At 41.4% G+C, this 14,918-nt stretch overlaps 1 protein-coding gene across 3 annotated transcripts in view; it reads left to right on the forward strand.

Moving 5' to 3' along the window:
- CACNA2D3 (calcium voltage-gated channel auxiliary subunit alpha2delta 3) overlaps positions 1 to 14,918 on the forward strand; it is a 1,029,735-nt gene that overhangs the window by 646,879 nt on the left and 367,938 nt on the right. For all 3 annotated transcript variants that reach the window (XM_077278410.1, XM_077278408.1, XM_077278409.1), the window contains one exon: positions 7,612 to 7,686. In XM_077278410.1, coding sequence (XP_077134525.1) covers positions 7,612 to 7,686 — 75 coding nt within the window. The remainder of the gene's footprint in view (positions 1 to 7,611; positions 7,687 to 14,918) is intronic.

The raw sequence follows: 14,918 nt of genomic DNA on the forward strand, positions 1-14,918 counted from the left end.
CATAAGACTTCCTGAATAATAGTAGCATACAATGCTTAAATAAAAACATACTATAATATTACCTATGGAATAGGACCATGCGGTCAAATAATTTGCAAGTAAACTACCATATACTGCTCCCATTACACCACCATACTGTGCCCACATAATATGACCATACACTACTCCCATTACACCACCATACAGTGCCCACATAATATGACCTGCTCCCATACTGTGCCCACATAATATGACCATGCACTGCTCCCATTACACCACCATACAGTGCCCACATAATATGACCATACACTACTCCCATTACACCACCATACTGTGCCCACATAATATGACCATGCACTGCTCCCATTATACCACCATACTGTGCCCACATAATATGACCATACACTACTCCCATTACACCACCATACAGTGCCCACATAATATGACCATGCACTGCTCCCATTATACCACCATACTGTGCCCACATAATATGACCATGACCTGCTCCCATTACACCACCATACTGTGCCCACATAATATGACCATACACTACTCCCATTACACCACCATACTGTGCCCACATAATATGACAATACACTACTCCCATTACACCACCATACTGTGCCCACATAATATGACCATGACCTGCTCCCATTACACCACCATACTGTGCCCACATAATATGACCATGCACTGCTCCCATTACACCACCATACTGTGCCCACATAATATGACCATGACCTGCTCCCATTACACCACCATACTGTGCCCACATAATATGACCATACACTACTCCCATTACACCACCATACTGTGCCCACATAATATGACCATACACTACTCCCATTACACCACCATACTGTGCTCACATAATATGACCATACACTACTCCCATTACACCACCATACTGTGCCCACATAATATGACCATGCACTGCTCCCATTACACCACCATACTGTGCCCACATAATATGACCATTCACTACTCCCATTACACCACCATACTGTGCCCACATAATATGACCATACACTACTCTCATTACACCACCATACTGTGCCCACATAATATGACCATGACCTGCTCCCATTACACCACCATACTGTGATACTGTGCCCACATAATATGACCATGCACTGCTCCCATTATACCACCATACTGTGCCCACATAATATGACCATACACTACTCCCATTACACCACCATACTGTGCCCACATAATATGACCATGCACTGCTCCCATTATACCACCATACTGTGCCCACATAATATGACCATACACTACTTCCATTACACCACCATACTGTGCCCACATAATATGACCATGACCTGCTCCCATTATACCACCATACTGTGGCCACATAATATGACCATGACCTGCTCCCATTACACCACCATACTGTGCCCATATAATATGACCATACACTACTCCCATTACACCACCATACTGTGCCCACATAATTTGACCATGACCTGCTCCCATTACACCACCATACAGTGCCCACATAATATGACCATACACTAATCCCATTACACCACCATACTGTGCCCACATAATATGACCATGCACTGCTCCCATTACACCACCATACTGTGCCCACATAATATGACCATGACCTGCTCCCATTACACCACCATACTGTGCCCACATAATATGACCATGACCTGCTCCCATTACACCACCATACTGTGCCCACATAATTTGACCATGACCTGCTCCCATTACACCACTATAGTGTGCCCACATATTATGACCATACACTACTCCCATTACACCACCATACTGTGCCCACATAATATGACCATGCACTGCTCCCATTATACCACCATACTGTGCCCACATAATATCTGGCCATGATAAAAGATGAAAGCCTCTAGAGCGTGTAGATAGAGAGGGGTTCTGAAAGCAGCAAAGAATTCATTGATTAAAGCCAATCTGTCTCCAGATTTGACAATATAATAGATCTATTAGACCTGATAAGGCCGATGTACTTACTTTGAAAATCCATGTAAGAGTGGCTGTATAATCCGTTATGAAAGTTTAACTCAATACTACCCAACTAGCCATGTTGACAGCTCCTCAGTGCCCCTCCTCCTCCCTGCTGCTGAGATCCCACACTGCTCAGTACAAGCTGCAGCTGTCAGTCAGGCTGGGTGGGCAAAGACTGAACATATATTCCATAGCTAGACTCTTAAAATGCTCATCTTAGTTACAGGATTTTTCAGTCATTCTGGCATGGATTTTCAAAGTAAATACAACAATCACATCAAGTCTAAGAGCTCTATTTAATAATGTATTCTGTCTGTATTGTCAAATTTGGTGCTAAATCCACTTTAATTAAATCATAAGACTTCCTGAATAATAGTAGCATACAATGCTTAAATAAAAACATACTATAATATTACCTATGGAATAGGACCATGCGGTCAAATAATTTGCAAGTAAACTACCATATACTGCTCCCATTACACCACCATACTGTGCCCACATAATATGACCATACACTACTCCCATTACACCACCATACAGTGCCCACATAATATGACCTGCTCCCATACTGTGCCCACATAATATGACCATGCACTGCTCCCATTACACCACCATACAGTGCCCACATAATATGACCATACACTACTCCCATTACACCACCATACTGTGCCCACATAATATGACCATGCACTGCTCCCATTATACCACCATACTGTGCCCACATAATATGACCATACACTACTTCCATTACACCACCATACTGTGCCCACATAATATGACCATGACCTGCTCCCATTATACCACCATACTGTGGCCACATAATATGACCATGACCTGCTCCCATTACACCACCATACTGTGCCCATATAATATGACCATACACTACTCCCATTACACCACCATACTGTGCCCACATAATTTGACCATGACCTGCTCCCATTACACCACCATACAGTGCCCACATAATATGACCATACACTAATCCCATTACACCACCATACTGTGCCCACATAATATGACCATGCACTGCTCCCATTACACCACCATACTGTGCCCACATAATATGACCATGACCTGCTCCCATTACACCACCATACTGTGCCCACATAATATGACCATGACCTGCTCCCATTACACCACCATACTGTGCCCACATAATTTGACCATGACCTGCTCCCATTACACCACTATAGTGTGCCCACATATTATGACCATACACTACTCCCATTACACCACCATACTGTGCCCACATAATATGACCATGCACTGCTCCCATTATACCACCATACTGTGCCCACATAATATGACCATTCACTACTCCCATTACACCACCATACTGTGCCCATATAATATGACCATACACTACTCCCATTACACTGCCATACTGTGCCCACATAATATGACCATGACCTGCTCCCATTACACCACCATACTGTGCCCACATAATTTGACCATGACCTGCTCCCATTACACCACTATACTGTGCCCACATAATATGACCATACACTACTCACATTACACCACCATACTGTGCCCACATAATATGACCATGCACTGCTCCCATTACACCACCATACAGTGCCCACATAATATGACCATACACTACTCCCATTACACCACCATACTGTGCCCACATAATATGACCATGCACTGCTCCCATTATACCACCATACTGTGCCCACATAATATGACCATGACCTGCTCCCATTATTCCACCATAGTGTGCCCATATAACATGACCATACACTACTCCCATTACACCTCCATACTGTGCCCACATAATATGACCATGACCTGCTCCCATTACACCACCATACTGTGCCCACATAATATGACCATACACTACTCACATTACACCACCATGCCGTGCCCACATAATATGACCATACACTACTCTCATTACACCACCATACTGTGTCCACATAATATGACCATGCACTGCTCCCATTATACCACCATACTGTGCCCACATAATATGACCATGACCTGCTCCCATTACACCACCATACTGTGCCCATATAATATGACCATACACTACTCCCATTACACCACCATACTGTGCCCACATAATATGACCATACACTACTCACATTACACCACCATACTGTGCCCACATAATATGACCATGCACTGCTCCCATTACACCACCATACTGTGCCCACATAATATGACATGACCTGCTCCCATTACACCACCATACAGTGCCCATATAATATGACCATACACTACTCCCATTACACCACCATACTGTGCCCACATAATATGACCATGCACTGCTCCCATTATACCACCATACTGTGCCCACATAATATGACCATGACCTGCTCCCATTACACCACCATACTGTGCCCATATAATATGACCATACACTACTCCCATTACACCACCATACTGTGCCCACATAATATGACCATGACCTGCTCCCATTACACCACCATACTGTGCCCACATAATATGACCATACACTACTCACATTACACCACCATACTGTGCCCACATAATATGAGCATACACTACTCTCATTACACCACCATACTGTGCCCACATAATGACATGACCTGCTCCCAGTACACCACCATACTGTGCCCACATAATATGACTATGCACTGCTCCCATTATACCACCATACTGTGCCCACATAATATGACCATGACCTGCTCCCATTACACCACCATACTGTGCCCATATAATATGACAATACACTACTCCCATTACACCACCATACTGTGCCCACATAATATGACCATGACCTGCTCCCATTACACCACCATACTGTGCCCACATAATATGACCATACACTACTCACATTACACCACCATACTGTGCCCACATAATATGACCATGACCTGCTCCCATTACACCACCATACTGTGCCCATATAATATGACCATACACTACTCCCATTACACCACCATTCTGTGCCCACATAATATGACCATGACCTGCTCCCATTACACCACCATACTGTGCCCACATAATATGACCATACACTACTCTCATTACACCACCATACTGTGCCCACATAATAAGACATGACCTGCTCCCAGTACACCACCATACTGTGCCCACATAATATGACCATGCACTGCTCCCATTATACCACCATACTGTGCCCACATAATATGACCATGACCTGCTCCCATTACACCACCATACTGTGCCCATATAATATGACCATACACTACTTCCATTACACCACCATACTGTGCCCATATAATATGACCATGACCTGCTCCCATTACACCACCATACTGTGCCCACATAATATGACCATGCACTGCTCCCATTATACCACCATACTGTGCCCACATAATATGACCATGACCTGCTCCCATTACACCACCATACAGTGCCCACATAATATGACCATACACTACTCACATTACACCACCATACTGTGCCCATATAATATGACCATACACTACTCCCATTACACCACCATACTGTGCCCAAATAATATGACCATACACTACTCCCATTACACCACCATACTGTGCCCACATAATATGACCATGAGCTGCTCCCATTATACCACCATACAGTGCCCATATAATATGACCATACACTACTCCCATTACACCCCCATACTGTGCCCACATAATATGACCATGAGCTGCACCCATTACACCACCATACTGTGCCCACATAATATGATCATGCACTGCTCCCATTATACCACCATAGTATGCCCACATAATATGATCATGCACTGCTCCCATTACACCAACATAATGTGCCCACTTAATATGACCATACACTGCTCCCATTTTATTACCTTAATGTGCCGAAACAATATAACCATGCACTGCTCCCATTATACCACCATACAGTGCCCACTTAATATGACCATATTCTGCTCTCATTACACCACCATACTGTGCTCACATATGACCATGCACTGCTACCATTATACCAACATAATGAGCCCACTTAATATGACCATACACTGCTCCTATTTTATTAACATACTGTGCCGACACAATATAGCCATACACTGATCCCTTTTTATTACCATACTGTGCCCACATAACATGACCATACACTGCTCTCAATATACCACTATACTGTGCCCACATAGTATAACCAAACACTGCTCCCATTATACCACCATACTGTGCCCACATAATATGACCATACACTACTCCCATTATACCACCACACTGTGCCCACGTAATATGACCATACACTGCTACCATTTTACCACCATACAGTGCCCACATAATATGACCATGCAATACTCCCCTTATACCACCATACTGTGCTCACATATAACCATACACTGTTCCCATTATACCACCATACTGTGCCCACATAATACTACCATAAAATACTACTAGTATACCACCATACAGTTCTCATCTTATACCACAAAACAGTGCTCTTATAATGCTGTTACACAATGCCTACATAATACCACCATACAGTGCCCACATAATACTACCTGTGACAAAGTCACTGGCAAAGTGCTGGATGGGAGATATGTTTCACTAAGGCTATTAGCTTCAGTGATTTGAATCCCAGAAGTTTCCTCCAGCACACTATGTGGTGAGAGGGGATAATTGGCCAATTTAAGGGCTTGGCTTTTGTAGATAACCAAAGAGGAGGTTGTCCACCTTATCTCCACCCCAGATTGTGGACTGGGAATGAAATAGTGGGAATCCAGAGGTATTCGGTGCTCAGTAGAGCTTGAGAGAGGAACTCCAGCGCTTTGTGTCCTGAGAAGGAAAAACTGAACCAGTGAGTGGTTGTTATTCTGAGTGGGTGGATCCCCGCAGATGCAGAAGTCCTGGATAGGGAGGGACAGAGGCTAGTCGGCCCCCACTACCACTAAAGATATAGTAGGAAGGTTAACGAGGGAATACACTTAGCTTAAGATGACACAAGAGAGCTCATGGCAGCAATCCGCAAGTGGCTCCTAGAAGAAACTAGTCGACTTCTAGCACTTCCAGAGGTAAATAACACCAGCACCTTGCTGTAGGGACACAGGGTGTTTAAACATGCAGCAAGGGTGTGTCAATAAGCAGCAGAAGGTGGAGGTCGCTGCTAAGTCCTCAAGGGAGAAGATATCACTCAAAACGGAGATGAAAATCAAGAAGGCGCTTGCAAAGCCAAGCACAATGACCTTCTACAGTCAGATCCAAAATGACTGCTGTGATAATACCATAGAGTACTCTCATTATACCACCATACAGTGCCCACATAATAGTACCATAAGGTACCCCCATTATACCACCGTTCAGCGCTCTGATTACACCATCAAACAAGGCAAAATAGTGTCATACTGCAAGATACAAATTATCTAGGTGATTGTCTAGAGAGGAAGTTTAGGGCTCATGCATAGTGAGAGAAGGAGGCAACTAAACAGGGACCACCCATGTACCATAGGATCTAAGCAATGAGACTGAGCTCACTGAGCATGTGTGGCCACTGGCCCGGAGTCAAAGGAACACCAGGGGGCGCCAAGTTGACACATTATAATTTTAAAAAAAATCATTCCAGGTATAAATGTTACACAAATAAATGTTGCTTTTTTAGGGAATATATCTTTAAATAAATGCGTAGTATCTTATAATCGTTTATCTATAAATTGCGCTGTCAGTTTAATTATTCTCTAAGTTCCGTATTTCTCATTGTTTCTCATTCCAGCTGGGAATTCACGGATATGCTTTTGCTATTACAAACAATGGATACATCCTGACTCACCCAGAACTGAGGCCACTAGTAAGTATAATAATATAATAATGCACATATATATATATATATATATATATATATATATATATATATATATATATATATATATATATATTACAGCTGTTGGATTAGTACATTCTGCTTATACAATGGCTGGAGAAAGCAGGATACTGCGTGTAATACGGCAATTCTAGCAGTAGGTGGCGCTGCTGCACCATCTTTCCCCATCTTGGCCGCCATGGTTCTTACTTTTCCCTTCAGCGTATTTAATTTTCTAATTTATTAAAACCAGATCCCAAAACCATCCTGCCCTGCACACGGTTTATGGAATTTTATACACGTCTGTGACATAAAAAAAATGTAAAATGTATTTTCTTTTCTGGATTAAATAATGCCACTCTGTACCATAACCAGGAGGTAATATGTGTTTATGGGATTTGGTTATAGAAAATAAAAGAGTCAGAAATTGTATCCCTACATTGTATGTCTTAAGTCTGCATCATACAGTATACTGCAAGGTTGGTCAGGTTAAAAAAAAAGAAAGTCTTGGAATGAATGGGTTAATGTAAAAGCATTTTGGAACCACTTGGATTAATAGACCAATTCATTACATTAACAGAAAAAAAAATATATATTTTTTTGCTCACCTAATTTTATACCTTCTTTTAAAGTGTTCACTTTTCCTGCAGTGCCTCCGCTGGTGAACTGAGGTATTACATGTCGCATTTAGAAATCAATGAACTTCAGAGTCCTCCAGAGAGGCCCTCTCACCTCTGGATCATAGATGTGAACTAAGAAAGAAGGGCTTCCCCCTATCTCTGATCGACCTTTATATTGTATCTTTAAGGGAATTTAATAAATCCGAAAATCTCTCTATATATAAAAGAAAAATCGTTTTTTCATCTGTGAAAGAATATAAATACATTTTGTGGGTTTATCTTGTTTCTTAGAAAAAAACATCTCTTTTTTCTATTGTTTTGGGTCCACTATTGCAATTCTGATGCTTTTAATTGAAAGGGGTTGGTTGCAATATCTGACACAACCTGTGAACGATAGAGGCGCTGTTTCAAAATGAAAACATCTCACAAACCCCTTTTAGCAATGAGTGGCAGGACTGGTTGTCTTTGTGATAAAAGGACTCTGTTAGCAGGATTTTGCTATGCAATCTGTGAGCAGCATAATGTAGAGGCCGAGACTCTGATTCCAACGATATATCACTTGCTGGTCTGCATTTTGTAATTTTGATACAATCACTGTTTTATCTGCTGTAGTTCTGGCAGTTCTCTGAATGCTGAGCTGTGCATAACCCCGCCCACACCACTGATTGGCAGCTTTCTATGCATATTGTACATTGGCTTCCAATCAGTGCTGAGGGGCGTAGTTGGACCAGTAAGCATGTGACACCTAGTCCTGCAGTGATAATCTCCTGCTGGTAAAACACTGATTTTATTGACACAACAGCACGCAGTAGTAAGTGACACATCGCTGGAATCAGGGTCTCTGTCCCTACATCATGCTGCTCTCAGATTACATGCAGAATCCTTTTATTAAAAAAAAAATCTGATTAAACCGATGACTATATTGAGTACCGATTTGATAAGAACTGGTCATTTTACTCAAGAAGGGTTTGGTTTCGTTGCATATTTATAATGTGTTACTTTGCAAGAAAAATGATGATGACTTACTGTAGGTGCCAGGTTCTGTAGCGCCCGGTGAGCTGGCACCCGATAATTGCAAAACATGAAACTCCCGCAGAATAACTTTCATGCTTATAAAGATTATTGATGTTTATTAAGTAGCTTCAGAGGAATCGAATATGTCTCTGCTGGTCCTGAGGTCCCCACCTATAATTACTATTCATAGTAATTACAGGCAATAAATTGTATTTCCAATTATGTATGAAGGAGAGCTGCCTAGCTGGCACCTTTGGTTCAGCCTCGGGTCTGTTTTGACATGTATTTACTATGTATGTCTCCTGCCGCCATAATGTATTGCCAGTGACCCGGCGATTGGTCGGAATGCTCTGTGTATTGCTCCCTATGAAAAGTATTTTAAAAAGAAAACCGATAAATTATGTTTTATTCAGGCTACGGACCACCAGCGAACGACATATCAAAAGATAGACGCACTTTAACCCCTTACTGACTGCATGTACATACTGTAATATTTTTTGTTTTGCAGCACTGTAAAGAAAACAAAATAATAAATTCTTTGTATATTTTCAGGTTCCTTTATCGGATTTAACATTTTTTTTTTTTTTTTTTAAATTAACCTTTTTTTTTTTTTCATTCTTTGTCAAACTCATAATAAAATAATAATGGTTTATAATTCCAATAGCATGTATATCGAAAAAGCATTTAAAAAAATTATAGATTTCATATCTATTCAGAAGAAAAGATGCAAAGGTTATAAGCAGTAAGAAAAAAGATAAATATGGGTTAAAATTAAAGAGTAACTGTAGCTTTATTGATTTCCTAATTCTGTAGATTACATGGAAATAGGAAACTTTGTAATATATCTTATGGGAAAAATCTGCTTTTTGTCCTCCTGGACGGATCTTTCATTCTCAATATTCACAATTCACAGAGAAAATCGGTCTTCAGTGATGCAGACTGTTCCGTTATTGAGATAGGAGATGACAGTTGGTGCTTATAAAGTTTTATGGAGGAGGGAGGAGCTAGAGGCTGACACAGACATTCCGCTGCAAAGTCTCCAGAAAAGTCACAATCTTCCCTGTGCTCCAGCTCTGAGCCCATATTTTTTCCCGCATTTAATGGCTGATTTAATCAGCCGTCAAGTCCCTCTAACAGCTGCGATTGGATGTGAGACCCACCTGCTGCTGTTAACCAGTTAAATGCTGCTGTCAATCACTCGCAAATCCAGAAGCGCATCACAAACCCCGCCCATCAGCTCCCCTGTCACGTGATCGCAAGGCGCCAATGGGTTGTTGTCACAACAGTGGGGTTTCTGCGGAAAAGCTCCGAGCCTGTCATTGCGAATCTTCTATGAACGCCGGCTTGTGGCCGGCGTTCATAGGAGATTGTGATTTCAGCTATACATAGCAGGACTGAAGCACCTCTATGTGTAGCACAGGCAATCGGATGATCGCAGCTTCAAGTCTCGTAACGGGACTAATAAATAAAGTTAAAAAAAAAGGTTTAAAAAAACGTAAAAGAAATAAAAAAAAACTAAAGTTCAAATCACCCCCCTTTTGCCTCATTAAAAAAAAAACTAATTTTCCTACAAATTTGGGAATTATTTTTCACCACTTAAATAAAAAAAGAACCTATGCATATTTGGTACCTGCGTATTGGTACTGATCTGGAGAATCATATTACCAGGTCAGTTGTACCATATTGCGAACATGGTAAATAAAAAAAAAAAAGTGGAATTGCACTTTTTTTTGCAATTTCACTGCACTTCGATTTTTTTCCCCATTTTCCAGTACACTATGTGGTAAAATCAAGGGTGTGAATCAAAAAACACAAGTCGTCCCGCAAAAAAACAAGTCCTCATATGGCTATGCGGACTAAAAAATAAAAACGTTATGGCTCTTAGAAGAAAGAGGGCAAAAATCGAAAACCAAAAACTGAAAATTACCCGGGGGTGAAGGAGTTAAAAGGAACATGTCACGTACTAAAATGCCATTAATCTGCAGGTTACTAACGTTACAATGCTACTTACTGAAAATGCAGCTGCTGGGATAAAATGAACTTTATTCTTCCAGGTAGCTGCCGGCTTTCGGTCATAGAGGTGCGGCCAGTGCATAACGCTGCTGTAATCGCACCTCGACACTTTGATTGACAGCTTGTGCATTGTAACACTGTTATACTTCAGATTAATCCTATATAATAGCGTTTGGGGACATGACAGGTTCCCTCTCGGTCTCACAACAAGCTATCACTACCCTAATTTCCCCTTGCAGCTTCAGCCCGGTGCACAGATTGTGATCTCTCACACTAGTCCGTGCTCACAATCTCACATATGTACAATAATACTGTATGCAGAAAGGCTAAGCTCCTATGAGACCAGCTAACCTACCAATATAAACTTCATTTATGGGCAAGGGACACTATACAATGTGCGGGGCCGTGTTGTCCCATACCACTGGTGCAAATAATAGCTGATCAATAGCGACAGGGACGGACACAACATTGCTGCCATTTGTGCAAATACACAGGAGCCCATGAAGTAAAGTGTCCACTAGCACCTCCAAAGCATGTTGAATTTTGCTTTATGATGAGATATTGTAAAGCGCCAATAAATAGCTACCTTTGGGTGGCTATCCTGTACTTTAGCTTCTCATGACATTAAAGGGAATCCGTCATTCGGTTAAAGGTGCCCGAACCACAAATAGTATGGATCAGGCATGATCTGCACTAATGCAGCTGTGTATGGGTTGCTCGGAAATGCTATTGCGTTTCAGAGAAAACATACTTTGAAAAGCCTGATGGAAACCCAGTGCGTCTTGGATGACTAGTCAGAAGTAGGTTCCCAGAGCTGCGTTACAGAGTAAACAATAAATGACGGCAATACTGGAGCTGTGGTCAGACTCAGACTGCCCGGGGTTCTGGCAGAGTAACAGCTGATGACTAGAGATGAGCAAACCCAAACTGTAAAGTTCGGGGTTCGTACCGGACGCCTAGTGTCCAATGCTGACCACCAAACATGGACTTATCCTGAAAGTACGTTTTACAGTTCGAGAGTCCGGGGAGGAAAGTGAGAGAGATTTTCCAGCTCCAAAGTTCAGGTCCCCATTGATTTCTATAGAATTCAATTTAAGGTACAAGTTCTGGTACCCGAGCCGAACTTTTGACCAAAGTTTAGTCGAACTTGACAAACCCGATCTTCCACAGGTCAGCTCATCCCTATTGATGACAAGATTCCTTTAGTTTTATTTTCATGAATTACCGTAGATTTAATATTGTAGAAAATTAAAAAATGGCAAATATCAATAGTCCCTAATTCTTAGACAGTGCAAGCATAGACTAGGCAGTCTTAAAATGCACCAGATTTATCACAGTGTTCGTGCAATATAATAAATATGGCGCCTCTTTACATGGTCTAGTCTGAATTTACACCATTTATTACTTGGCTTATCTTGCCCCAGAAATTTGTGCCAAAAAATTTGGCTAAATTTTCTGAACCGTGCCCCATTCAACGAAGTTACTCCCCCATGTTGAACAAGATCCAGAAAGTGTGTTAAACAAACAATAAACTTGGTGCAAATCTTGAAAGACAATTCTTAGGCGAAGTTATCAAATTCCGCCCATTGTGTTTGAACAGAGTTTGATCAGAGTGTGGTCCGAGAGTCATCCAATTTTCTCATTCGTGGAGAAATAAAAATTGTTTCCACCTTCACTCTTCTGACAGTACCTGAAAATCAGACCGCGTGAGGTCTCATTTTTTTCACAGACTCATAAATTTGCATTGCCAATTTTCATCCGAGCCTTGAATCAAAATTAGACATGTCTCTCTTGGTTCGCGAAAAATCATGGACATGTGCACAGCCCTGTAGACTATCACAGGTATGAGTGTTATCCGTGCAAACAACGGATAGCACTCCTATGCAAAAATCGAACATTTGAATGTGGTATGAATATATTGTTAGTCTTCAAAAAGTAAGGGAACACTGATTTCTACTGCAAAACCTTATACATGAGGCACATATTGGCTGAGCGAACGTTCAACCAACGTTCATTCCCAGCCATTGCCCAGTGTTGATGATCACATTATCCGTGGGCCGAAAACATTACAAACGGTGATGTCCTGATGTCAAACTTAGAGTGAGAAACAACCAACGATCTTTTGTACTATCATCCTTCATTCTGACACACAAATGAAAGGAAATGAGCACTAATCAACTTTCTAGATCATCAATCTGCACTCATAGAGGGCAATTTATTGGCCTGTATAACATTTGTGTGATTCTGCCCTTTCTAGACCACTAAAAATAAAATAAGTTTATTAAAAAATCTCCATTTATTGATAATGTCATGTCTCTGCTCATCCTGTCTCAGTCTGTACAGCAAAGCTTGGAATTTAGCTTCAGAACAGCAAGTATCAACCTGTTGTGTCTACCCTAGTAGTAAGCATCTTAACCCTTTATCTTAAAGGGAACCTGTCACCAGGTTCTGTTACCTCATCTAAACACAGCATAATGTAGGAAAAGAGACCGTGATTCCAACTGTGCATCACTTCTATTACTGGGTGCAGCAGTTGAGACACAATCAGAATTTTTAGATACAGCATATATTAGAGGTCAGAAGTCTTCCCTTGCCCACAGCAGGCTCTCTGTTACATAGTAACATAGCTATTAAGGTTGAAGGAAGACTTTAAGTCCATCTAGTTCAACCCATAGCCTAACATGCCCTAACATGTTGATCCAGAGGAAGGCAAAAAAAACATGTGGCAAAGAGTAAGCTCCACATTGGGGGAAAAAAATTCCATCCCGACTCCACATATGGCAATCAGACTAGTTCCCTGGATCAATGCCCTATCAAGGAATCTAGTGCATATACCCTGTAACATTATACTTTTCAAGAAACGTATCCAGTCCCCTCTTAAATTGAAGCAAGGAGTCACTCATTACAACATCATACGGCAGAGAGTTCCATAGTCTCACTGCTCTTACTGTAAAGAATCTGCGTCTGTTATTATGCTTAAACCTTCTTTCCTCCAGACGTAGAGGATGCCCCCTTGTCCCTGTCACCGGTCTATGATTAAAAAGATCATCAGAAAGGTCTTTGTACTGTCCCCTCATATATTTATACATTAACATAAGATCACCCCTTAGCCTTCGTTTTTCCAAACTAAATAGCCCCAAGTGTAATAACCTATCTTGGTATTGCAGACCCCCCAGTCCTCTAATAACCTTGGTCGCTCTTCTCTGCACCCGCTCTAGTTCAGCTATGTCTTTCTTATACACCGGACACCAGAACTGTGCACAGTATTCTAATTGTGGTCGAACTAGTGACTTGTATAGAGGTAAAGTTCTCCTCATGAGCATCTATGCCTCTTTTAATACATCCCATTATTTTATTTGCCTTTGTAGCAGCTGCCTGACACTGGCCACTGAATATGAGTTTGTCATCCACCCATACTCCCAGGTCTTTTTCATTGACGGTTTTGCCTAGAGTTTTAGAATTAAGCACATAGTTATACATCTTATTACTTCTACCCAAGTGCATTTATCCCAATTAAAGCTCATTTGCCATTTATCAGCCCAAGCTTCTAGTTTACATAATCATCCTGTAATA

This window comes from Ranitomeya variabilis, chromosome 8, assembly GCF_051348905.1.
Source record: "Ranitomeya variabilis isolate aRanVar5 chromosome 8, aRanVar5.hap1, whole genome shotgun sequence".
Taxonomy (NCBI): domain Eukaryota; kingdom Metazoa; phylum Chordata; class Amphibia; order Anura; family Dendrobatidae; genus Ranitomeya; species Ranitomeya variabilis.